Below are 27,432 nucleotides of genomic sequence, written 5' to 3'. Positions count from 1 at the left end.
AATGCATAACCACCAAACAGACAGTATACTGAAAAGTCTATACCAACCTAACAAATTAGGAAGTAACAGACCTTAGTTTAAAAAATTGAAGGCAAGTATTTAAAATGCTAGAGAAGTTATGCCGCTTATACATGGTCTTCGAAGAGACCAATTATTGGCTGCACCAGGAAAAAAAAAAAAAAAAGTTGTATTTACTATTCCAATTGTTAGAATGAAGACTTGGATGTCAAAGTACTGAAATCAGTGAGGTTTGGGCATTCTGGAGAAAAATAAAAAGGAATAGAAAGTACTAATTTTTAGCACAGACGCTCCATTAAGAGCTTTGACTGCTTCTGCAAAAAAATAATAATAATTTATACACATTTTAATAAAACCAGTATTTTACAGCACATGCAGTGTATTGTATGTATATCTTTCTATAGCACCAGCAAGCAAGCCAGGTACATGGCGCTTCACAGCAGTAACACACGACATAATATAACAGTGGGAATAAGCGCTTCAGACATATATATATATAAAATAATAATATATATTTCCAACGGAGCTTACAATTTATTAAAATAATATATAAATAAAAGCAGTTAAATTCCCCCTTTTACTTCTTCCGAGCATTGTACACTTTGTAGTTGGCTGCTTTAGGTTATATTCCAATTTAGAGAAGCCATTAAGCTGCCTCTTGCCCTTTAACATTTGGGACCACATCCAGCATCACGTGACATGTGTGTTCCATTTGGGAGCTGTCCATCACCTTCAAAATAAACATTCTAACGGCGGTTTGAGTAACGGATGAAGCTTTATCTGAAGCTGCAGCCGTTACACGGATCGCATGATCATTTTATCAAACAGTGGTTAGTTCCCCCCCCTGCTGAAGAGGAATACCCCATGATGTTGACATGAGCACGATCACGTCAGTTGTCCAGACAGGGTCCTCATGGATACAATCTAAGGTATTTCTCTATATAAACACATTTGACAAAACAAAAGCACATCTTACATTTTAATTTCATATTATTAAAAAGTGACTAAAGTTTTTACACATTTAAAGGCAGCTGTAATGAGCTTTCCTTACCTTTCCATGAGCTATTCCTTGGTAGACACATGAAGAATGTTATTTATATAAGATACAACCCGCACCTCTACCACCTTATAGCTTTCTTGTATCTCCTTTAGTTACTAAACTACATCTGAATCTTTTCAGAGCAAAGACTACATAAATAGCCCCAGTAATTAGACTAAAGCCCAATTAAACGATCACAAACCCAGCTCAGGTGTAATGGCATTTTGGGGCGTATCACACACCTGCATCCAGGCCAGCAAATGTATGTTTCATTGTTATCCTGTGAAAAACAGCCGGCGAGACTGCATGTCTACTTATAAAACAGGCAAGGCATCCCTGCTATTCTGTTATTCTCCAGCTGTAATATGTTTATTTACTGCTGGGAAAATAATGATACATTTAATGTTACTAATTCTGTCTCTATCGATTTGAAGTCATCTGTTATGATTTAATTAAAGTCATTTATACGCACTATGCCATGCAGGTGCACTGCACCTTTCAATAAATAGGGTGTTAATTGGTATATTGAAGGTGCTTAAGAGAGATTATTTATACCACTTGAGTTTGGACAGTATGTGTTTTCCCTAAAATAGTAACACATCTGCTTTTCATGTATAAGGTAAGTAAATAACAGATGAGGTTAAAAACCAGGTATGACATGTTTGACCGTTAGAGTAGTTTACAAGGGGCCGTGGAATATTTTTACATTCGTGATGTATTTTTATTTTTTTTGTGGCATTTGTCATTCAGTCTGTTTTGTTTTTATGTATTTATTTTTTTGCTTTAACAGAGTTGACAATTTTCTTCTCTGTGGGATTAATAGTTACACTTTTTTTTTTATTATTACTTAAGTTTTTATTGAGCATTTTCAAACATACAAAATGAGGTAAACACAACATACTACAGAAAAGGAAAAGGGGATAAAGTAATACAAATAAACTGGTTGTGGGACAATAGAGAGGAGGGAGAACGGGGGAGGGGGGAAGGGGTAGCATTTGTACCAATATCGCACTGTATTCGACAATTTAAATACCACATGTATCACTCTGTTCAAAGTATTCTAGTCTATATATGGGGATATACCTGCATGACGGAACCAAGGAGCCCAAATATCAGAGAATTGCGAGGTGGAGCCGTTCAGATAGGCTGAGAGTTTTTCCATATAGACTATATGCCAAATGTGTTGTTTATTTGATTTAAGGATGGGGGGGCCGGTTGTTTCCAATTTTTGGCAATTGTACACCGTGTAGCGTTTAAAATTTGGGATACCACTCTAGCTTTTTTTTTGGAGATATTATCCATTGGTTTTCCTAGTAATATATATACTGGGTCGTGTGGGACAGAGATTTCTAGGATTTTGTGTATTAAGGTGAACACTTCCATCCATGTTTGTTGGATTTTGGGGCATGACCAGAATATGTGCAGTATATTCCCCACTTCACCACAACCGCGCCAGCACAGAGGGGAAACGCCTGGGAGAAAAGAGTGCAACCTGGCAGGAGTCATATACCATCTAAATATTAACTTGTAAATATTCTCCTTAATTACAACACATGATGAATTTTTGGAAACAGCTTCCCAGATGTCTGTCCAGGTATCGAGATCTATACAGACGTTAAGATCCTTTTCCCAGGATACCATATAGTTATCCGGGGTTTGGTTGTTCTTGGTAGAGGATAAACTGTGATATATTCTAGAGATAGTGCCCTTTGCGTGGGGTTGGTGTAGACACCAGTCCTCAAACAAAGTCAAAGCATGGGTTCGACCTGGTTTGTAGACTGATTGGATATAGTGCCTAACCTGGAGAAATCTGAAGAATTCGGAGGAGGGGATATCGTGGTTTGTTTGTAGCGAAGCGAATGGGGGGACTTTCCCTTGGGTGAGGATATCCTTGACTCTTGTGAGTCCTTTTTGAATCCAGGTATGGGAGTGCGGGTTTCCTGAGTAAAAAGGAAGGGAGGGGTCCGAAAATAGTGGTTGCATAAGGGAAGGGGAATCGGTTAGTTGGAACTTGTTTTTGAGGAAGTCCCAGAGATTACAGGCAAAGGATATCACCGGGTTCTTGTAGATCTCAGGTGGTCTAGACTTTTTGTTGAGCCAGAGGAGATTTTTTATTTTACATGGGGAACAAATCAGGTCCTCTATCTCGACCCACCTCCTCTCGGTTGTATTTGAATGCCAGCTAATGAGTTGCTCTAACTGTGCGGCTCTATAGTAGTTTTGTAAGTTCGGGAGAGCTAAGCCTCCTTCTGATTTGGATTTATAAAGAATATCTCTACGAACTCTGGGTCGCCTATTTTGCCAGACAAACTTCAAAATTTTCTTCTGTATATTGTTTAGGTCTTTCTGACAGATTTTAACCGGAAGAGTTTGGAAGAGATAGAGGAGTCTGGGTAAAATATTCATTTTAATGGTGGTTATTCTCCCAAACCAGGATATTATATATGGATTCCAAGTGGTTAAATCCTTATCTATCTGGACGAAAAAGGGTTTAAAATTTGCATTGTATAAAGTCGAGTAATCTTTTGTTAATTGGACCCCTAGATATTTAATATGGTTCGAATTCAATTTAAAGTCGAAATTTAGTTGGAGTAATTTTACTAATTCTTTAGGGAGATTTAAGCTAAGGGCCATGGATTTGGAATGATTAATTTTATAACCTGAAAGGGAGCCAAATTCTGACAGGTCATGAAAAAGGTTAGGGAGGGATGTAAGAGGTTTTGAGAGCGTCAATAGTATATCATCCGCAAAAAGAGCTATTTTGAATTCTTCCTGACCAACAGGAATACCCGCAATATTGGGGTTCATCCTTATCCGGCATGCTAATGGTTCTATGGCTAAGGCAAACAACAGAGGTGAGAGCAGACAACCCTGTCTAGTTCCATTTGATATTGAAAAGGGATCAGATAAGGAGTTGTTCGTCCTCACCATGGCCGTTGTGTGGAGTATAGTGTGTTTATGCTGTTTAGAATTTTAGCTGTGAATCCCATCTGCGAAAGCGTAGCTGACATAAACTGCCAGTCTAATCGATCGAATGCTTTTTCTGCGTCTAAAGAGAGTAATAGAGATGGGAACTTTGTGTTTTGTGCTACATGTATTAGATTCACTGTCCTCCTAGTGTTGTCAAGGGCTTGTCTGCCCAGAACAAACCCCACCTGGTCCGGATGAACCAGTTTAGGGGGGATATTATTTAATCTGTTGGCTAAGACCTTTGCATAAAGTTTTAGATCAGTATTTAACAATGAGATAGGTCTGTAGTTAGAGCACAGCAGAGGATCTTTCCCCTCTTTTGGGATTACCACTATGGTAGCGCGAAGCATATCCCTAGGAGGGGGAGGCCTAGTAGCATCTCATTAAATACTTTGGTAAGAAATGGGAGGAGCATTGTGGAATATTTCTTGTAATAAAGATTAGAAAATCCATCCGGACCAGGGGCCTTCCCAATTTTCAGGGATTTTATGGCGTCCATAATTTCCAGGGGCTCTATAGTTTTTTCGAGGTTTATGATATCGTTCGGATCTAGTGTGGGGAGTCGGCATTCTGCTAGGTAATTTCGAATCTTTATTGCTCTTTTGTTTTTAGCCGAGTCTCCCTTTGGGCCTGGTAGGTTGTATAGGGATGTGTAATAGTCTTTAAATGCATCGTTTATAATTTTGGGATTGTGGGATACTGAGCAATTTTTAATGTGGATGTTGATGTTTTCTTCTCTGTGGGATTAATATTTACACTTTTAAGTGTGTGTGTGTGTGTCTGCAACTCATTATGATGTCATGTGCCAGATATATAGCCTACCAGGTACAACAGTCAATGGCTGGCTTGCTACATAGGAGAGGAGGGAGTGTAGAGTGCAAAGACAGGGGAGGGGAGAGTGCAAAGAGGAGCAGGGCATGAAGGAGAGGAGTCAGAGAGAGACTGCAAGGATGGCAGGTGAGACAGCAAGGAAGGGAGAGGAGACAGACAGCAAGGAGAGATGGATGGGATGAGTAGGAGAGGAGGGAGCATAGAGAGGAGCAGACACAGTAAGGCAAGGAGTGCAACGAGGAGCAGGACTTGATGGAGAGAGTGGGGAATAGGGGACAAGAGACAGCAAGGTATTACTGGGAAGGGTGAAAACAAGCATAATATGTCATTAATAACCTTTAAGATTGACTTATATTAGGCTGGGTATAGCTGTTAATAAATATACATCGTCCTTTACACACTAGTATAATGGCGCACAACCGCAACATTAATTGAAAACCAACGAGTTAGTAATTTGTCAGTCTGAAAATTATGTGGAGTTAATGGGATGGTTTACAGTGTAGAAATTGACACTTGGTGGTTTGTTATTGTTTTCACCTCACTAGTTAAAACAAAAAAATCAATTGCATTTTAGATTTTGATGCAATACATTTTTCAAAACAGTTCGTATCCAGACTTGTTGCATATTATCCATGTTTTTCACAAAGTAGGTTTTTTTCCCCTCTTGTTCCATGTGTGTATGCATGTATGTATATACTGCTACATATAACATAGTCAAAATTATTAATATATATTTCTATAGGTGAACAGAACAATTTTAAGTAAAGATCACGTTCTTCACTTTTGGAGCCCGATTCAGGTAAACACTGGCTGCAGTATTTTCATGTAATGCTTCCGTTAATAATAATAATTAAAAAAATGGTCTCTTGGGTTATTAAATGCAGTGTCTCTTGTTCAGATCATCCATGTGTAATGGGTCACACCTGCTGGTCTAGATTGCAGGTTCTAGAATGGAAAGAGAAATGTAATTTTATGAAAGCCAAGTCTATCTATGATCCTTTGTTCTGCAATAAGATATTAGGAGAAACCTGAATCATAACTGGAAATAAGTGTTTTTTATTTTCTGTGCAGGTACAAAGCTCTTGTGTCCATGTAAAATACAGACCTCCCTTCCTTGTGACTGGACTATTTTCATCTTGCTGATGAATGCATTTAGACAAAGAAAAAAATATTTGGTTAAAAAGTGTTTTAAAAACGGGTTGTCATTTTTCCTTCATAAAGAGAAGCTGAAACTTTGCAGGATTTCACTTCTTTTGCTTTTATTTTTTGTTGGCAAGACCTGTCTTTTTCACTTAGCTTGTGTAGCCAGGTCACCCTTTGCCCCCTGCGACCTCCCAGGGAGCCTCCGTGACCAGGACCGATGTCGGGTACTGCCGGAGGCCAGCGGCAGACGCGACAGCCATACCGGAGGGTGGGGGCCGAGCAGGGAGCAGCGCGTCTTCTCCTGCAGGCGGCCGGTTGCCGGGGACGCGATCGGGCCATTGCTAAGGCCGCGGTCGCGTCGCTAGGGTCCCGGCGGCTAGCAAGGAGGGAGCCGCCATTGCCGAGTGACTCGCGCATGCGCAGTGGTCGCGCATGCGCAGGGAAGCCCCTAGAGCCAGGGAGAAGTCGCGTGAGTGCGACACCAGGTAGGGAAAGGTTGAGGCATCATCAGGGAGATCACGCATGCGCAGTACAGCGTAGGAAAAGCCCGCGAAGCCCTAGCCTACCAGGGAAGGCTCTGAGCAGGGACTACAGATCCCATGAGCCTCTGTATGCCCCATGTGACACCAGGGAGCCAATAGGGCTTAGGATCTCCAGGCAGGCAAGTGGATACATTTGGCAGGCTTGGAGCACGTTAGTCAGTCAGAGACCGGAGCAGCCCAGGGAAGGAGGTAGGGTACAGGAGTCAGGGACTACCTGTACTAGGCCAGTATCCCCAGGGCCCGAGATAGCTCAGCTCCCCAGTAAAGTGAGTGTTGCCAGGGACAGCCCTCAGGTTAGGGACCCTGTCACTTGCATTAGTGGGAGCTGGGGAACAGAAGGGAAGAAAGGCAGCAGCGGACTTAGTGTTAAGTTGCAGGGTGTTGCTGCATGCGCTGATAGTTATCAGTAAGTGAGTTGGAGTCAGGGAGTTGTGAGGGAAGGAAGGGTGCGGGGAGCGAGTGCAGCTCCTGCACCCATATAGGTACCCACACCCCCAGGTAGGCCCCAACTCCCCACTAGGTTAGTGGGTAAGTGCTGAGGGAGGCCCAAGATAGGGACGCTGCCCTTAGTGTAGTGCTGCCTTGTCAGAGTCACGGCTGTCAGTGCTGTGAGGTCTGACAGGCAGGCACCTTGTTGCGCAGCACGTTGGCTGCCAGCATCCAGTGGGTCACAGCTTGTTGCTGCAGGCGCTGGGATTAGTTTAGTACAGTCAGGGCTGGGAAGAGTTAGGGGAGTGGGGCAGGTCATTAACCCCTATATGCCCCTAGGAGTTTCCTCCAAAGCCATTACAGGTTGCTGTGCTATAGGGATGGCCTATAGTATAGCGCGTGTCACTTAGTGCTGTAGGGACAGGTCCTATGTTAGGGATCCTGTCACGGTAGGGTAGATTAGCCAGGGACACAGCGGACGCTGCGGTTCCTGCTACGAGGTTCGGATCCAAGTTGGGGTCCGCAGAGACTGTTTCCAGGTTCGGATCGCCCCTGGCGGTCCGCGTACAAAGGAGTCTGGTGTAGGATCAGACGGAACCTTCACACGACGGATCCTTTGTGAAGCCAGTTGGAGATCCGAGCACGGGAGTGCTCGGCAGGTACTATCTAACACACAAGTGCACCAACGGGCCCTTAGTATAAATTGTGACTGCGCAGTCACCCATTGACTCTCTCTGCAAGAGTGCGGGACATTGGGTGGGGTTCTTTGGACACTGGGTGGGATCACCTGGTGTTGGGGAAGCGTCCTGCGGGACGTCGCAGTAAGTGTCTCCTCGAGAGAGGGACACCTGTTCTGATATGTTATGGTATTGATATGATGATGTGTTATATGCTGTTCCCAGTAAATGGTATTAGTTAATATATAAATCACTGTGTATGGTATTATTGATTGTCCTGCGAGGAACCACTCCCCCTCTGGTGGGAGCCATCGAAGGTGGAGGCGCTGCATCATTGTAAGTGAGTACCCCTAGTATAAATGCCCCAGGTTCCCCGTGGCGGAAGCTCAGCCTTCCTGTGAGTCAACAGGTAATGCACCACACACCTATGGTAACACCGTATGTTCCCTGCACCCCCACACTGTATCTGCGATTGGGGGGGGGGGGGGGATACCCGTTACATTTGGAGGTGCTGCTGAGATAGACCTGGGGTGCCCTGGTTCAAATTTTTCCAAATTGTCCAATTCCAATTTTTGCTGTCCACCATGTTTGTGAAGTCCGGACGCGAGGTCCTTGCCTGGGCTTTGAGGCAAGATTTTAGCTCCCGCCGTGTGGTGGCCGTAGGAGGCCTTCCCGCACACCTATCAGATATAGAAGTCTCTAAGCATATGCGTAAAATCCCCGGGTGGCCGTACGCATGTGACTTAGCTGCAGAACAAGATCCCACGTCCACCTGGAAAACCATACTTTTTGTGGCAGTCCCCTTTAAGGATATATGTCTGGCAGAGGCACCGTCCGTATTGTTTATGCCTGGGTGCCCCCTTGAGGGCTACCCTTTAGTATACGCTGACCCTGCGCCATGGCAACTTTCCCCAAGTTGGCAGAGTGCACGTGGCGCCGCGCTCAAGGCACAGAATGACTTTGCAGAAAACCGTCCGGGGATGGCGGGAAAACCTAAGCCCCACCCCCGCCAAGTGAGTGGCACAGTGCAGAGCCCGGCTTGCTCGTTGATAGAAAGCGCCCCTCCTCTAGAATCCACCAGGGGGAGAGGATGCTTTGAACAGCTACCAGCCATAATTGTTCACCCTATGGGAAGTAACGGATGCAGTATACCACACCCTCCGTGGTATGGTGAGTGGCGACTAAAAGGAATGAATACGATCGCTTTGGTGTGTCCTTGCTTCCAAGATGAATTGGGTATGCCTGCTGGCACTGAATTGCATCCCCTTGCTTTACCAACCGAGGTTGTATCGATAGAAGTGGAAGGGAAGCCTTGTCTTAAATGCCCGTGTCCCGACTGTGATCTCCCGGTTGTGAATGGACCCGGGGACCCTGGTGTAGTGACTGCGGGGTACAATTCCTTCGACCCGAGTTGCCGCAGTCTACAGAACCATCAGAGGTAGGCGAGGAAGACCCTGATGCCGAAACGGATTATCCTTCCTCTGGAGACGAGCTAGACTGTCAGGGGATACACCCTAGTGTGTATGTGGCCTGGCACGCGTCCGGAGTAGATTCTCTTCTCTTCATGTGCTCCTGCCTGCAAGAAGCCCACGCTCAGGGAGCCAACGTGGCTCGGTTACCCCTCGACTTCAGGACCATCGAGGTGGAAGGAGAAATGGGCATACAGTGCTTTAGCCCCACGTGCGGTTGTTCTAGAGAGACATTGACATGGTGGTCCCACTGTGAATGCTGCGGTATACGGCTATTGAAGCCTATTGTACCCCAGCTTGCCGAAACAACAGAGGACGAGGAGCCGGTCAGTATAGCTAACCCATCTACCCGTCTCATAGACAGTTCGGAAGGCCAAGTGAACATTCTAGACCCGGTTCCAGAGCAGGAACCACAGAACCCAGAAGTCCCATCGGTGGTGATGCACCTACCGGCCAACCACCCCAGCGATGATACAGAGGAATCACAGGGTAAGGTGTATATACCCCCACCCTCTTTTACTGAATCCAGTGACCAATCACTTGTGGTGATGCGCCTGCCGGTGGACCACTCTAGTGAAATCAACGAACACACTATCTCGGCGGATACAGAGCCTGCTGTGGGCCCGTGTGCCCTAGAGGAAGTGTATCCTGATGTTGCGGACCCTGCTGTGGGCCCGTGTGCCCTACAATGGCCTGTCCGGCTTATTCCTATGGTACCATCGGTCCTAGAATGGGGACCAGTACCTACCAATGACAAGGATGAGTTGACTGCCCCAGGGGTGTTGGGGGTGAGCCTCCAGGTGACCGCGGAGCACGATGGCTCTTTAAGTCTGGTCACCCGGGCGAAGGGCTCCCCTCTGCATCGCGTCCTGGCGGAGGTGTCCTCCTTGGAAGATAATTGTCCAGTGGGGCGAACGGATCAGTATCTACCACCTACCGTTCAGTTGAAGAGAACAGTCAGCTCTGTCGTGGTGTCAGGTGAAGCACAGAAGATACCTGACAGTGTTCCCGAAGAAGAGAAACCCATCGCAAGCCAGCAGAGTGGTAAGGAACCCCTTTGCCCCCCACAGGCTCCGATGGAGGTGGCCATGAAAAAGGCCAGAGTTACGGCTCCTGAACTGAGTATGAGCCCATGCGCTCTAACCCAAATGGTCCCAGGACTGGGATCCAAAGCTCCCGAGTTTCGAGTCAGTGAGTGGACTGTCCCAGAAGTGTTGTGGGCAGGTCCCAAGACAGTTGAGGTGGGAACTGACAGCGTCCCCGAGGACCTGTTGGCCACCGTGGATCACCGCAGTGGTAAGGTATCTACCCTTTACCCCCTGTCAGGTGAAACAGAGACTTTGAGAAAAGAGACGTTGTTCATTTCTCGCTTCCCAGTGGAAGCCTTGCAAGTCCGTAGGGACAAGGACTGTGTGGCAAGGGAGCTAGTAGAAGTTGCCTCCTTTGCGCCCAAGAAGAAGCGACCCATTCTCCAAGTAGTGGACCGCGGGAAAGGTCTTGGCCGCCTGGCCTGCTGCTTCCAGGCCATGGATGACCAGATAAAGGCCGGTTTGAAAGACACTGTGCTATTCCTTCCACCAGGGGGAGGAAGTAGTACGGAACCAGTGACTGTTATCCCAGAGTGTGCTCTCCGAGAGATTCACCCCGAGGAGGCTCACGGACGCAAAAGTGAGGTACCTCCACCTGATCAGTTAGGGGCACCCCACAAATGGTCTCAGCAAGCAGCTGATACTGAGCTGGCCTCGGGTATTATTGGGTGTGATGTGCCATGTTTTAGGGATGTTACAGTCGATTTGTTAAGTGTATGGGTTATGCCATGTAATTTTTCATTGTGTGAAATTGTGCCATGTTATGTCGTTCCCCAAGCGAGGGCGTTGGGTTTTTCACCAGGGGGAGAGTATAGCCAGGTCACCCTTTGCCCCCTGCGACCTCCCAGGGAGCCTCCGTGGCCAGGACCGATGTCGGGTACTGCCGGAGGCCAGCGGCAGACCCGACAGCCATACCGGAGGGTGGGGGCCGAGGAGGGAGCAGCGCGTCTTCTCCTGCAGGCGGCCGGTTGCCGGGGACGCGATTGGCCCGTTGCTAAGGCCGCGGTCACGTCGCTAGGGTCCCGGCGGCTAGCAAGGAGGGAGCCGCCATTGCCGAGTGATTCGCGCATGCGCAGTGGTCGCGCATGCGCAGGGAAGCCCCTAGAGCCAGGGAAAAGTCGCGCGAGTGCGACACCAGGTAGGGAAAGGTTGAGGCAGCATCAGGGAGATCACGCATGCGCAGTACAGCGTAGGAAAAGCCCGCGAAGCCCTAGCCTACCAGGGAAGGCTCTGAGCAGGGACTACAGATCCCATGAGCCTCTGTATGCCCCATGTGACACCAGGGAGCCAATAGGGCTTAGGATCTTCAGGCAGGCAAGTGGATACATTTGGCGGGCTTGGAGCACATTAGTCAGTCAGAGACCGGAGCAGCCCAGGGAAGGAGGTAGGGTACAGGAGTCAGGGACTCCCTGTACTAGGCCAGTATCCCCAGGGCCCGAGATAGCTCAGCTCCTCAGTAAAGTGAGTGTTGCCAGGGACAGCCCTCAGGTTAGGGACCCTGTCACTTGCATTAGTGGGAGCTGGGGAACAGAAGGGAAGAAAGGCAGCAGCGGAATTAGTGTTAAGTTGCAGGGTGTTGCTGCATGAGCTGATAGTTATCAGTTAAGTGAGTTGGAGTCAGGGAGTTGTGAGGGAAGGAAGGGTGCGGGGAGTGAGTGCAGCTCCTGCACCCATATAGGTTCCCACACCCCCAGGTAGGCCCCAACTCCCCACTAGGGACGGTCTATAGTATAGCGCGTGTCACTTAGTGCTGTAGGGACAGGTCCTATGTTAGGGATCCTGTCACGGTAGGGTAGATTAGCCAGGGACACAGCGGACGCTGCGGTTCCTGCTACGAGGTTCGGATCCAAGTTGGGGTCCGCAGAGACTGTATCCAGGTTCGGATCGCCCCTGGCGGTCCGCGTACAAAGGAGTCCGGTGTAGGATCAGACGGAACCATCACACGACGGATCCTTTGTGAAGCCAGTTGGAGATCCGAGCACGGGAGTGCTCGGCAGGTACTATCTAACACACAAGTGCACCAACGGGCCCTTAGTATAAATTGTGACTGCGCAGTCACCCATTGACTCTCTCTGCAAGAGTACGGGACATTGGGTGGGGTTCTTTGGACACTGGGTGGGATCACCTGGTGTTGGGGGAAGCGTCCTGCGGGACGTCGCAGTAAGTGTCTCCTCGAGAGAGGGACACCTGTTCTGATATGTTATGGTATTGATGTGATGATGTGTTATATGCTGTTCCCAGTAAATGGTATTAGTTAATATATAAATCACTGTGTATGGTATTATTGATTGTCCTGCGAGGAACCACTCCCCCTCTGGTGGGAGCCATCGCAGGTGGAGGCGCTGCATCGTTGTAAGTGAGTACCCCTAGTATAAATGCCCCAGGTTCCCCGTGGCGGAAGCTCAGCCCTGTGAGTCAACAGGTTATGCACCACACACCTATGGTAACACCGTATGTTCCCTGCACCCCCACACTGTATCTGCGATTGGGGTGGGGGGGGGGGAATACCCGTTACACTTGTTTTTGGTTCTCTGGTGTTGATACTACACAAATAAGATGTCACATTGGGGGGGGGGGGGTGTAATTAATAGTCCTGGGTAATATGAAAAATGTTTTCATGTTCAAGAAAAGTTAAGGAAAACAAATGCAAGTGAGTTAAAGCTGATTATATTTTAAGTGAACTTGTCACACTGACATTGTTTTGCAACAATGCCCTTTTCGATGTGTGGACCTCTGCTGCATGATGTAACTGAAAGTGCCCTGACCTGTTTAGTGTTACTATAAATATCCTAAGCTGCATGCAATAATAATGTTTATTTTCTGATTGTTTTTATTTGCCGCCTTTGTTCTTTTTCCAGAGTCTGATATCCGCAGAGACCACAGTTCAGTTCGGAAACGCAAATTATTTTCACCAACTTGTATGAATACTCAGATACCTACAGATGGCAGATGCCCTCTTAGCCTCAGAAAAAGGAGGAGAGATTTGAATCCCCGTACCTGCAAGTCTGGTGGACAACAAAATAATGGCAGGTCAGAGGATCTTGGTGAACAGCTAAAAGTTCCACATTGTGCCTTACCGCTTGATAAAGGAAAAAGTTCACCAATGGAGAAGCCCTTGTTTGTAAATAGCACTTCAAACTCTGCATATGAGAATGAAGAAAACTGTTTTTTATTTATTAATGATTCACATTCTGCATTAGATGAAAGTGACCAGACACACAAGGGACTGTTGGAGGAATCGGCCTCCTGTCTTCCTGCCGGTAGTATAAACCAGAATTCTGTCTTGGGCACAAACTCTGCGCTTTTAAACCGCCTGGACTCTTCTCCTGATGTGTCTCCAGACACACTCCCCACAGTTGCATCTTCTGAATCTGAACTGTCATCTGATAGCTCCAGCTCCTTCACAGATCACAGGAGAAAACAACACGTAAATGGTCAAAGTAAACGAAGATATAAGATTTTTAGTTTTGATAGCGATCAGAGTATTGATACAATTTTAAGCAGTGACGATGAGGAAATATTGAAGCCACTGGACGAAATTATGCATATGGCGTCAAAGTCACCTGCTGCTACACCAGAGAAATCCTGCCGGAAGTTGCGGTCTTCTCAACTTTCTTTATCACAATCTCCTGTAAAGAAAAGTACAGTAAGTGTGGGGGCAAATGTGAAAATCATATGTGATAATAAATGTAAGTAGCTTTGGCCCAATGACTGAATTGGGCTTCATTAACCCTCCGTTAAAATCCATATGAGTCCTTGGATAGCATTCTTCCCAAGTTACATAGATATTTGATGGTAAAGTCTTGAAGTGACTCTCCCCAGTATAAGAGGTCTACTTGATAAAGAGGATCAGTTTGTGCTCACAGGTCCTTATTCACTATGCTATGGAGTAGCCATCCACTTGGTTTGCAATGGTTCAAGGCACATTAAAATGAATGGAGTTTTGATGTTCCAGATTAAAGGAAACACTGCTTCCATAGTAGATTGAGTAAGTCTCGTATCATTGGAACCTCCAGCAGATTAACTAGGGATATATAGTGGGGACGGGAAAAGGGATTTAGATCTCTGCTGATGTGGGATTTTTCTCAGTAACACATTGAGGTAGCAGGAGACCTCTACCTTTTTATTCTTTGCGCTCCTTAAGAGTGTTCTGTAATATAGCGATTTGTATAGTATCCTTGCATATGTGGGCCCTAATATACATTTTTATTAACCTTTGGTGCCCTATGACGTAGGACCTTTTCTTCCGTTTACAATTTACATGATCGAACGATCACTGCGATAATGTAATCTCCCACGATCGCAGCTCTCTGGAGGGGTAGTTGCACTTTGCCGCTGCTACCTCTCTGCACACACACACACACACACACACACACACACACACACACACACACACACACACACACACACACACACACACACACACACACACACACACACACACACACACACACACATACACATACACACACACAGGGAACCGCTTTCTTTTCAGCTCTAGAGACCACCCTGGCTGCAGAGATATTTACTGGTAAACTTTGCTTACTGACTTTGTGCTGGGTTTTAAATCTCCGATTGCATGGGCCAATAGGAAGCCGCAACGTCCGCTTTTGTGACTTTTTCTCTTGGGAGAAAGTCTTATGGGAGATTTGATCAGCCATTTTGTTTCCCCTGGAGGGAACCGCAACATTGGTACCTTCACCAGTAAGTATCTCGGGAATTGGGAGGCTCCAGGGACCACAGGGTTCCCATCTTTTGTATATAAAAAGAAAGAATCACTGGGAGTGCTGTTTTATATTTGTATTGTGGTGTCTATCAATGTCTTCTGGCTGCAAAACTGGGCCAAAAACAGGTCAGGATTTATTCCTTTTAACAAAAGGAATCCTATTAAAAGCGATGAGATTTCCTTAGGTAATTATTGTGCAGCTGTTCAGCCCCAGTTTTGTTACAGGCAGACCTTGATATGCTGCTATGGCTGGCAAACACTAACGGTCCACACGCACACACGCACACACATTCCTTAAAGATAGACATGGTGGCACCATATTGGCTTGTACATGTTATCAAACTACACAATGTGACATTTAACCCTTTCAGCCTTACCTTAAATTCCTTTGTACCAGTTATAAGCGTTTTTTTTTCTTCTTCTTGTTTTTCTTCAAAAGTTTGAAGTCCCAAATCCTGCCACGTATGTTAACAATTTGGAGCAACTCTTAAAAGAAAAGGAGGACTGCCAAAGGTTAGCATCACTGATATAATCGTCCCTTTTCTAACATATGGACCGACGGCTAATAAATAAACTTGTATGTATGTCTGACTTTCTCCTTTTAGTGACTGAACTTTTCTGATTGCATAACTGTCTTGTCATATGACAATGTAGCCTATTCAACACACCTTGCAAAACTCTTGTCCCAGTGCCTGCATGGAATAATACAATAATGATACTTTTGATGTGCGAAGGAGATAATATGCCTTTATGTTCTGTTCAATGAATAGCCTTGTTTTAACGACCTTGTCTTTGCTCCGTGTCACAGATTAGATGAGATGGAAAAGAAGCTGCAAGAGGAAATTCAACGAGGAATGGGAATGATCTGCTCCGAGGCTGAGGAGAGCGCTGATGATGAGGGAGAGCTTTTAGAGGAGCACAAGTAAATCATTTCTTTCTTCTTATAGGTGCAGCCTCAATAGGTAGAATGCTTTGCATTTGCAGAATGGGGTTTTACTGCTATCATTTGTTTCAGAATTTGGTATGTTTAGCACCTGGGCAATTAATAGGCTCTAAATCAGTGTTTCCCAACTCCAGTTCTCAGGGTTATGATATAGATATCCCTGCTTCAGCACAGGTGGCTCAGTCAAAATGACTGAGCCGCTGATTGACCCACCTGTGCTGGAGCAATGATATCCTTAAGACCTGACCTGTTGGGGTTCCGTGAGAACTGGAGTTGGGAAACACTGCTCTAAAGCACGGGTAACCAACTGCAGTCCTCAAGGACAACCAACAGGTCTGGGTTTATGGATATCCCTGCTTCAGCACAGGTGACCAATGACTGAGCCACTGATTGAGCCACCTGTGCTGAAGCAGGGATATCCTGAAAACCTGACCTGTTAGCTCTTGAAGACTGGAGTTGGCTACCCCTGATCTGTATGAAGAGGGGATCTAGAAAATGAACTTGATGCAGCAAAATATTGTGTCATGTTTTCAGTCACTTTGTGGTGATATGTTGTTAACTTTGTTTGTAGGGCCTTTTTACAGAGATTTTCCGTGGTCGCGAATGCCATACCAGATCTGAACCCCGGTCAAGAAATATTTGATTTGGCTCACTCGGGAGTTCTGTTCAACCACCATACACTTGATTTGAAGAATTTTGGATTCACTGCTGAAATTGAAGAAGAGAGGATTATTTTACGGTGAGATGTGCGCTACATGTTGATTGCGTATTGGTCAGATTTGGTCCTCTGGACTAAAACATGTACCATTCTGTAATGGTTAACGTACATCAAAACAGCGGCATATAGCAGTGAGGAGCTCATAATCCAGCATGAGAATGCTGTCATTCTATTAAACAAAGCTGTATACAGGCACTCTCCATATAAACAAAGCAGAGGAATAAACCTCAAAGCCCGACGCTACTAACCAGGGAGACAGCGTGTATCACGCATAGGCTAATTTTAACCCTCGATATACCGGAGACAAACCATGAGCATGTGAACGCTGTCACTATATTAAGGTAGTCCTTAGAGAACTAACTAGAAGCGATGGACCCTTAGTCCCCCTAAGGGAACCGACAGACCCTCGCAAAACCAGATGCCCTTAGTGATAAATCCACAGCAGACAGTCAATGGACGGTGTACTCACAATCATATCCAGGTAAGTTGAAGTCTCCGGTATAGGCTGCGTGCATCCACGGGTAACAGGAACAGATGAACAGGGGAAAAACTAGGAGCACAGCAATGAAAAAAGAGAACTGGAGGCCAAAATGAAAAAATAACAAAAAATTTATTGGTGCATGAACTATTTAAAAGAGAAACCTCTAACGCGTTTCTCGCATGGTGCGCTTTATCAAAGCTCTTTGATTGCTGTGCTCCTAGTTTTCCCCTGTTCAACTCTCCATATAAACCCAATTTTAATCAATCATATTAATGTTGCAGGGCCTTCTAATATGCTGACGGGGAGCAAAACTATGATATAATGAATAAAGTTAGGCTTTTTGTATGTAACACTGTAGTTACCTTTGTTTTAATGTTTTCATTGAGATTGTGAGCACTAGTAAGGCTTAACGCCGAGTCCATACAGCCGTCGCCTGCGCGGAGGTGTGCGCATCTGGGACCTCACCCGCGTGAAGCGGGTGCATTTTTTGGACATGCTAGATGCGCCTTCGGGGCACGTGTCAGTGACATCACGGAGCTGGTTAGCCCTCATTGGGTGAACCGCTCACGTGATCTGCCCGTCACGCTGAGAAATCACTTTCAACTGATTCCTGCTGTCGCTTGCCTGGTCTATGGGCCTTATGGCAATGTGATTGCGCCGCGCATGGTCTGCGGCAGCATGGACTCAGCCTGAGACTCCACAAGTAGATGAAATGAAGCTTATATTTTCTTCTATGCAGCTGTGAAAAAACGCATCAGCTCATGTTGGTAACGGGGGGATTCCTAAGTCTTGTATATCGATTAAGAAAATGCCCTGTGGCTGTATTGGAATGGCTGTTTCAGGTAAGCAACAAAATACGGTCTTCTTATTAGACACCTTCTAGTAGTCCAATATAAAGGTTGGATGCCATTCTATCCCCAAGAAGGTACAAATGAGCCCTTATACGTGTGTCGGCAGGGGGACAACATTATTTTTCAGTATGTTAAAGCACTCTCAAAAATTAGAGGGAAAGGTGTGTTTGTCACCATTTCTCTCTAGCTAGAAGCTCATTAGTAGATGCACTACGGGACTATTAAAACATAACATTTATTAGGTATCAAATTAAAATAAGGTCTACATGCATGAAAGTCATAATATATATTATGTGTAATTAAAATAGAGTGGTTGTGGGGTGGGAGTGGTCGGGTAGAGCTGAAGGTGTATTGCTGAGTAAGTATTGACCTTCAAGTGAAAAGGTAAGTGTGCAATATTAACACCTAATGACACCTATCCTAAATAGGGCAATTGTACCTCACAAGTGCCTCTGACGGTGTTGCTAAAGTGTCCGATGCTGGTACAGGTATGAAGTGCAGTCACTAGCACAGCATACTGATCAAACCAACCTATGATTGCGTCACGTGGAGCCAACCTATTGATACTTAAACTGGTAAATTCAAATATAAGATTATGGCAGACCCAGATGGAATAACAGATCGATAGTAAAACTCATAGACCACAAGACAATATAGGGTTATAGTTCTATCTCACTGTAGTGTGTACACGGAGGGCTCGACACAATCATAGGTTGGTGGTATGTGGATTGAGCCTGTGCAGGACAACAGCTCTGCACACTATGTTGTAGTAAATCAATGTATAACCACAAAATAAACTGAACACTAACAAATAACATTAAAGGTGGAATTCCCTGTGTGCTGTAAAGATAACTGTGTTGTTGTGTTAAAGCACTGTGCCGCAGTAACCTGGGTGGGGAGCCAAGCCGCGATTGTATTGTCTACATAACTAGCGTGCAATTCAACAAACCTATACTGTACATCGCTTCATCTTTCAACAGATGATGACCGTTCAACCCGGCTATATTGTTTCAGTTCAAATTTTGCAAGCCCTGATTGACATTACACTTGACAACTGTAAGTATCGGCACAGTTGCAATATGTTTCTTATATTTTTCTTAGCTTTTTTTTTTAATAGTAAGAGGCTGAATACGTTGCCATAAAGCAGCAGTCTGTACTGACCGCCATTGTTTTTCTTGCTGTAATAGATTTTTTCCCACTCCTCCCCCCTATTGCAAACCGGGTTTTCTTTATTTTTTTAAATCTGATGCTCTGTTAAGGAAATAAGTATTTGAAATGTTAACGCGTCTGGGAGGTTAACATGGAGCTCAGTCCAGCTTCTGATGTTACCATGGTAACGGCTGGAGACACAGAAAATGATCTCTATCATCTCCCAACATTAAACCAAACTCGTCGTATAGGTTTCTGGGTAGGGGATTCTTGTTTTGAATTTCTAATATTTGCCGCGTAACTTTTTCTGCACATCACTAAACCTCTTTGCTGTACAACTATATCAAACGTTTCCTGTAAAAGTGCTAAAGTAGTCGTATTAATTGCAGGACCTTAGCCGCCTTCTTCTTTGTTAAAAGCAGCCGAGTTGGCACAATTATGGACTCCCACAAGATCATACTGGGCACTCAATTGAACTTATGACCTTGTGCATAATGTCAATATAACTAGTGTGCCAACTGCCAAGTAACAATGAATACAGATGTAAACTAATTAAAATGTAAATCTGTTATGTTCCCGCCCTCCCCCTCTTGTAAAAAAATATGTGGAAGATTTCTAAATGACCCTAAATGATATGCTTGTGTTATTCACTCCACTGAGTTCTTTTGAATGCTGATGAGACTTGCTTCATGCTTCTAAAGACTTGCATTGTTTGTCTCAATAGTTACCACTCGTGAAACTCACGGCACACCATGGATTCCATCATTGCTGGATGTAGCTACCGTGTTTATGAACATGGGGGTGAATTTCCAAACATTATTTCCTCTCCAGCATCTGCAGCCTGGATTCAGACACAATGACATTGTGTAAGACTCTTAATTTAAATGTATCTGTTAAATGATCCGTTTCTGAATTTGGTAACCTACAGTATATCATTCTTTGCTGCTAATTATTCTGTCAGATCTGTATTACAACATATGCCATTTACCAGTTGACGTTTGGTTATTTCAGCATTTAAGGGCAAATTTAATTTCTCGCTATGCACCACCCCGACTCTTGCGTTCTCCTCAAGGATGTCTTCTTTCTACCCCCTTTTTATCTAAAGCCCTCTCCCGCCTTAAACCTTTTTCACTGACTGCCCCACACCTCTGGAATGCCCTTCCCCTCAGTACCCGACTAGCACCCTCTCTATCCACCTTTAAGACCCACCTTAAGACACACTTGCTTAAAGAAGCATACGAATAGCACTGTGAACATTCTGAACACATGATACATAAAGCTTGGCCCCCTGCAGACGCACTTACCAGAACTCCCTCCTACTGTCTCTGTACGTTCTCCCTACCTACCAATTAGATTGTAAGCTCCTCAGGGCAGGGACTCCTCTTCCTTAATGTTATGTTTGTCTAAAGCACTTATTCCCATGATCTGTTATTTATATTATCTGTTATTTATTCGATTACCACATGTATTACTACTGTGAAGCGCTATGTACATTAATGGCGCTATATAAATAAAGACATACAATACAATACAATACAAAATAACTGCTCTTATTAGTCTTGCGAAACGGCACTATTTAGAGCCTGGCAGATGGCACTGCTGCTTTGAAATACACAGTCGGCCTGATGAGTATTTTATTTGTTTTAGATCTCCAATGCAGGTATGCTTTGGGCAGGAGGAACCCCGAAATGTCCACTCAGGACAAGTGTTTACTAAGATGGCAGAAACTCGCATTACTAGTGTGATCAAGGTGAGATGCTTGTGTAAAACTTGATTTATCTGTAACATTTAGATTTTGAAATATTAATGATATGAATATTTATTTTATTCTCCAGTGAAATGTTGCCTTTTTTGCCTTCACTAGAATGGGCTGTAAGAAGTCTTCTTGACCTGAATGGGCTGTCCCATTTAGTTAGTAAATAGCTTATTAATAGCCTAGTAAATATGGCCCATTGTCCCTTTATGGTGGCGTGTGAGGTTTTACAAGGCATCAAGATTGTCCAGTATTGACCCCTAAAACATTTACTTAACAGCTCCTTAGTGTATTGATAAACAAATCATGTTGTATTTCGAGTATTGAAACCTAAACTACTTTTGATGTGAAACTTCTTTGCTGGCACCTTCAAAAATCTCATTCATGGTAACGAAAGTGTGTAATGGAAGTGACATCTTCCTCCCTGCGCATGTGGCCGTCGCCGAGTGAGAGTATAATTACATTTTCAGTGACACAACAGAAAGAAGTTTCACTTACAACCACTACAACCGCGCGTGCTCATCGCACACCTTTTTTAATTATTCATGCTAATGAGCCCATCTCTCTGTGTTGCTTGCCAAGTTTAAAGCTTTCTCCACATCCCTTTTTGCAATAATTTTAGTTGGAAGTTTTGGGGTGGGGCACAAGGATATGAGCTCATGAGGATAATAGCACTTGTTTTGAATTATGAGCCTTTTTTTGTTTTATTTCTTTGTTTGGTCTAAAGTTTTTAGGCATGTGTACAACTCTGTGCACAGAGAGTTACAGTGACCAGGAAATCGTGCTCCTCTCAATTTTACTATTCAAAATACATTTGGACAATCAGCTGAGGCAGATACCTCCGGTGGACTTGTACTCTCTTTTGACAAACCTGTTTACAAACATCCGAGACTGGGAGACGAAGGTAAACTACAACCATAAGTTTTGTAATAGCCGTGGGATCTGAACTGAAGCGCATTACTAACATGGTTTTGTTTATCCCCCGGTAAGATGCCGGAGCTGTGCTTGGCGATTGGTGAACTTGCCACTCATCATCATGATCTACTGAAGCTTGTGCAGCTTGTTCCTACCTCCCATTCTCGTGGAAGGTAATTTAAAATGCAATATTTTATAAAGCCTTCGTTATGATTCACTAGGGTTCACAAAACCCTGATTTAGAGGTATCTGGCATTTGCCATTTATTTCAATTATACACCCCCTCCCGCATAAGGTTTTGCACAGTAAAGAGTACTTTATTATGTTGCGATTTTCAACTTCTTCCTTCCTTCCTCCCTACCTCCCCCTTCAAACCAAGAGAGGGTTGGGGTTCCTTACAATACATTTGATCTCAGACGCGCTATTACAGAGGGTTGGGGTCTCTGCAGAATTTCACAACTAGGGTTCCTTAACCAAGAAAAGGTTGAAAAACCACTGCTGTAGCATATAGCCAGCCTAAGGCTGGGGCCATGGTACCGCAGACCGTGTGGAGGCGTGCGAACGCTGAGCAATCAGACTGCCTTAAGGCAGTGTTCGCGTCCATGCAGCGGGAGGGGGCGCATGTTGCACAAGAAATCAGTTCAAACTGATTTCTTGGCGCGACAGGCCGGTCACGTGAGCGGTTCGCTCAATGAGGGCGAACCAGCTCCGTGACGCCCCTAGGAACGTCCCCCCACGGCTCGTCCACCATGGCCAGGGAAAGCACCCGCTTACCTCACAGCCTCCGTGCCGATGAAGACACCATGGCCCCAGCCTAAAACTCTTTTAGATCTGGAGGTGGATAAAGATTCTAGATTAATATGCTCTAGAGCATTTTTGGGAATGCATTGGATTTTTTTCTCTCATAACTGAATATAAAATACTGCACTAATATCTGCTCTGGCCATTAAATGATCTTCAAATTGCACACAATGGCTGAAAGATTGTTGATTGATTTTTTATTTTTTCCTTTTTGTGGAATTTATTAATATGTCCATAAATAACCTTGTGTTTAATGTTACTTTCTTTTTCAGACAATTAAGAAGACATCTTAGCTTGGTTATCATTTCAAAACTCATGGATGAAACGTGTACATCTATACCTCTCGACTACGACTTGCAGGTAGAACTATGACTATTACAGTAAAGTGAAGAAATGAAAATATAGCTTTTTCTTATGAAGTTCCCAGACCATATTTTATAGGGTCTTTGAGATCCCATCTGCAGGTATATGCTGAATCCCAATAATCCAATGGCTAAACCTTTCCTGAAACATTTCTTTGTTAGATGACATTCCTGTGCCGGTGTTTGGCGCAGATGAAGCCATCTGCTTTGGTAAAGAAAATGGAAAAGGGATTAAGTTTTGAAAAGGACTCCACAACCCACCAAGAACTGGAGCAAGAGGTAAACTCACATAGGAGTTATGTGTGAAATGTCGCTGGCTGGGGTTCTTTTTTAAATGGTTTCCCATCTGCAAAAAAGGACAAGATTTGTAAAGTAAAATTGGGACTGTTTACTTCTTTGTTCAATCTGGTGCTATTTCTTGTCCCTTTTAGTAGCCGTTAGTCACTTGCAGAATCCTCCTCCTCCCTCCCAAAACAACCCTATTCGTGAAGCTGTGTCTGGAGGCGATATTGAAATATATTTTTACTTCTTATACCCAGGCATACTATCTGACCTACAGTCTTTTGAATTTGGTGAATGAAGCTAGCTGTTCTGATGCAAGTCCATCTGTCCAAAGAGTAAGCATTACATCTATGACCTTCTTACTAGTCTTTGTGTTGCACATTTTTATCAACACTCTATGTGCACAAATACTGGAGTAACTTGGTAAGACTACTACTTGCTCTGTTTTGTGCAGTTTTAAAACCATTTTGCACGGAATGGGTCTGCAAAGAAATAAATTGTTGCAGGAACCCATGCAGTGAAGGGCCTAAATTCTGTGGAACCAAGAGCACTCCTCAGGGGAAGTGACTCTCTAATCATGTGTTAGGAGTCACAGGACTGCTGAGTCTACTTGTCTCTTTTGAAATGAGATTTATAATGTCATTTTGGAACAGAACATTTTACTGGCTATACAACACAACCCTTGCCTTGGCCAGTAAAATGGGCTAGATTATCTGTAATTATCATTGCCGTCCTTAATATCTCTTTTAAAGATGCCATAATATGCTGGCATCCCATTAGTGGTATTAGCATTTAGATAATGTGAGTATTATTTATGTAATGTTACTCCTTATTGTACTGCAAGAGCTATGCTAGGTGCACCTCTGATGGAAGGGGCAGACTTAGTGGACCTAAAAGACCTATTGCGTGATTATTGGTGACTGTAATTTAGAAAGATTTAAGTGTGTGTGTGTGTGTGTCTATCTACTCTCTCATCATATTTTTTCCAAATACAGTAACTTTAATCCATTAATAGCGTTTTGTTCTTTTTCCCCATCAAAGAAATATTTAAAACAGCTCTGTGTTGCACTAGAACAACATGTGAAGTGCGACATTCGTGAAACTGCGAGGTTGTTATATAGAACGAAGGTAGGAGAGCGCCCGTGCCTGCGATTTACGTAACATACAGCAGTAAAGGAACAAATAGCACTCTGAATGCTTGTCACATTTATAATAGTGGGCACAATTTCTTGAATATTTTGTGGTAAAATATATAAAAACATTTTTTAAAGTACAGTACTCTTCTATGACGTACGTGTGTGTGTGTGTGTGTGTGTGTGTGTGTGTGTGTGTGTGTGTATTACTGCCCATGACAACATCTATGCTTGTGTTTTTTTGTTTTTAGGTGAAAGATTTAGTTGCTAGGATTTATGCAAAATGGCAAGAATTTCTACATTTCTCTCAACCTAATCAGGTACAGTAGATTAATATCTTTAATAGAGTAGTGTACACAGACCTGCATTTAGTTTAGTGTTTGTTATTGGAAATGAAGTTTAATTTACTTGGTAGGCAAAATACCTCCCACTTTCCTTCGGGAAATATGGTCTGTAAAATCACATTTGAATTATGCTTTCTCTTGGCGCTTGCAAAGTATTCAAATAAAAAATGTACCTTCATTGACTCTCACAGGTTAGGCTAAGAGTATATTTGCGCATCAATACAAACTACTAAATAGCTGGTTAAATAATGTTAATTTCATATTTCATTCTTTTATTAGCACTTTTTTTTCTTCTTCTGGGGAATTGTATTAAAATAACAATTTCCAATGTCACTTTAGGGAAAGCTTCACGATTACTGGGAGCCAGTCAGCGAAAATCAAAATCCCGCACCTGACGACGAATGCATAACCATCTAGAGAGGGACACCCGTTATTCTATGTTGACAGTATTTGTGTTGTATGCTGTTTCCAAGTAAATGTATTTGTTATTATACAAATAGGTGTGTGAGTATTTGTATGTTTCCTGCGAGGAACAATTCCTGCTCTGTTAGGAACCATCGCAGGTGGAGGCGCTGCACCGAGTACAGGGTTACTCTTAATATAATTGCCCCAGGTTCCCCGTGGCGGAAGCTCAGCCAACAGGTAACGCACCACACCTGGTAACACTGTATGTTCTCCGCACCCACACTATATCTGCGATTGGGTGGGGTGGAATACCCGTTACACATAGTAGGATTTGCTAGGAACTAGGATTGTGCAAGGAAAACCCATGCATAGGTTCTGTATCACGTGTATACAGAGGAAGAACTTGTAATAAAAGGCAATGCAAGGGATGCAGGTATTCTAGAAATGGGGAAACCAATTGATTTGAAATACAATGTTGGATTATTAAGTGCAACATGAGAACTTTCCGCTTCATGGTCAATGGGAATTTGTCATTTATACAACGCACAAAAAGAAAATAAGTTAGACTTGGCGGGCTAAGCAGTCTTTCCCGAGATACTCTTGCACGGGAATGTAAAGGTTTCGCAGGCGCTCCGGGTGCTAAAGACGACATGTTAAAGTCTGCCTGGGGTCCAACTCAAACATGACCTTCCTGATCATGCCAATAGGGCACGAATGAAAACATGGAGGGTAAAGTTGTGTAGTCTCATTCATACATTCCAGAGTGCTTTATAGGAATTGTAGGTGCAATACAGGGCCAAGTAACCTGTCCACGACCTCTCACCACAACCAGCTATTTTCTGGTCAAATAGATGGTAGTTCTGCTACTTACACCTTATACACTGGCAGCAACAAGTCTAAAATGCCATGTATAGATTTAGACAGGTGGTCCTCGCTATCCAAACAGATTATCCGACACCAGATATTTCACGGATCAGATTATCCAACACGGATTAACATTGGATCTGCATGTAACATTGTGAAAAAAAAACCCTTTCATTATATTTGTTTCATATCTTTGCATCTTTCTGCAATGGTTTGTTTTCCCGCTCTGGTTTTATGATCTGTGCTCTTTGTGGGGCGGGGTGCGACACACACTTGATTAGCTGTGGGAGAAACATAACGCCTATAGGGGTTGGTGCCATGGTAATATGAGATCACCAGGCAGTGTCCAAACGTAATTATTTTATTAATATAATAATTAATATATTATAATATAATAATAATTACAATAAGCCGACATCGGAAAAAGGTAATTATTACAGTCAAGTAGAAATCCATTATATTGTGTTATGACTGATTTAATTACCCTCAATAAGGTTCTGATTGCTTTACAAGGCATCACATTTAGCTCATATTAGAGAGAACTGAACCTGTAAATGTTGGTTGTCATTTGCCTTACCCCATGTCCCCAATGTCCTCAGCTGCACACAGGATTTTTTTTTTTTAATGGAAGTGTAAGCGTCAGGAAATATATTAATTGCATCTTTAACCTACTTTGTATACCACACTATTCACAGACTAATTTATTTGTACAACATGTGTGCAATTTCTACCAAGTGTATTAATTTATTACTTTAAAAGCCAAGTGGTGGGATACATTACTATCCATCTGTAATTTTTCATATTAAATGTGTTCTGCATATTTAAAGGGTGCTTCGGCTTGTCATTTGACTCAGATCTCTACATAACACTCCCTACATAGGGGGGAAAAGTTTGTGAAAGAGGAACGGGAAGTTGCCTACAAGTGGGTTCACATTTCTATTCTTGTGGAAATAGTTCTTAAGATACATGGGGCTGAGTACTAAAACGCAGATGGTTCATGGAAATAAAAATGTCAGGTTGTCAGGATATCCCAGCTTCAGCACAGGTGGCTCAGTCAAAGACTGAGCCGAGATATCCTGAAAACCTGACCTGTTGGGTCCACAGAGCGCAAAGTGTTACAAAAAGTACAGTGCTTAGGTTACAGAGAAAGATTACAAGACCAGTTATGATAAATGAAGTTTCTTAAAACAAAAACAGAAATCCTATATACATTACCACGTGTAATAGGCTCTTTCCAGAGGTCACGTCTGATCCCAAAACAAACTTCTGTTGAATTCTAATTCATTATTCAAGTGTATGAGATTATAGATATGTTCTCAATTAAGGGATTTTTTTTTATACATGTCCACCTTTGTGTTTAACCCAATCCCTTCATCAAAATCAGGCCCATTACAGTTAAAAAATAATAATAATAAAAAATAAAAAAATTCACACGTTTTGTTATTTTTGCTGTGTACCAAAATAAATTCAATTCAAAGTTAAATAATGAATATGGGCTT

General features: G+C 43.8%; 1 protein-coding gene across 2 annotated transcripts; it reads left to right on the top strand.

The window, feature by feature from the left end:
* Nucleotides 1-759: 759 nt before the first annotated feature.
* On the top strand, nucleotides 760-25,161 carry LOC142501901 (SMC5-SMC6 complex localization factor protein 2-like). 2 transcript variants are annotated; one of them, XM_075612472.1, is made up of 19 exons: nucleotides 760-947; nucleotides 1,199-1,382; nucleotides 5,601-5,657; nucleotides 13,065-13,852; nucleotides 15,372-15,445; nucleotides 15,741-15,854; nucleotides 16,447-16,614; nucleotides 17,814-17,916; nucleotides 18,906-18,981; nucleotides 19,799-19,940; nucleotides 20,722-20,824; nucleotides 21,555-21,731; nucleotides 21,818-21,915; nucleotides 22,816-22,903; nucleotides 23,068-23,184; nucleotides 23,445-23,522; nucleotides 24,229-24,315; nucleotides 24,572-24,640; nucleotides 25,004-25,161. In XM_075612472.1, exons 4-19 carry the CDS (start codon nucleotides 13,127-13,129, stop codon nucleotides 25,079-25,081), a joined length of 2,298 nt encoding a protein of 765 aa, XP_075468587.1. In that variant the 5' UTR covers nucleotides 760-947; nucleotides 1,199-1,382; nucleotides 5,601-5,657; nucleotides 13,065-13,126; the 3' UTR covers nucleotides 25,082-25,161. The 2 variants fall into 2 exon arrangements, with proteins under 2 accessions (XP_075468587.1, XP_075468586.1); XM_075612471.1 differs by lacking the exon at nucleotides 1,199-1,382.
* The last annotated feature ends 2,271 nt before the right edge of the window (nucleotides 25,162-27,432 follow it).

Source organism: Ascaphus truei, chromosome 8 (genome assembly GCF_040206685.1).
Source record: "Ascaphus truei isolate aAscTru1 chromosome 8, aAscTru1.hap1, whole genome shotgun sequence".
In the NCBI taxonomy this organism is placed as follows: domain Eukaryota; kingdom Metazoa; phylum Chordata; class Amphibia; order Anura; family Ascaphidae; genus Ascaphus; species Ascaphus truei.
The sequence above is the reverse complement of the archived record's forward strand: the minus strand, read 5'-3'. Positions and strand labels throughout refer to the sequence as shown.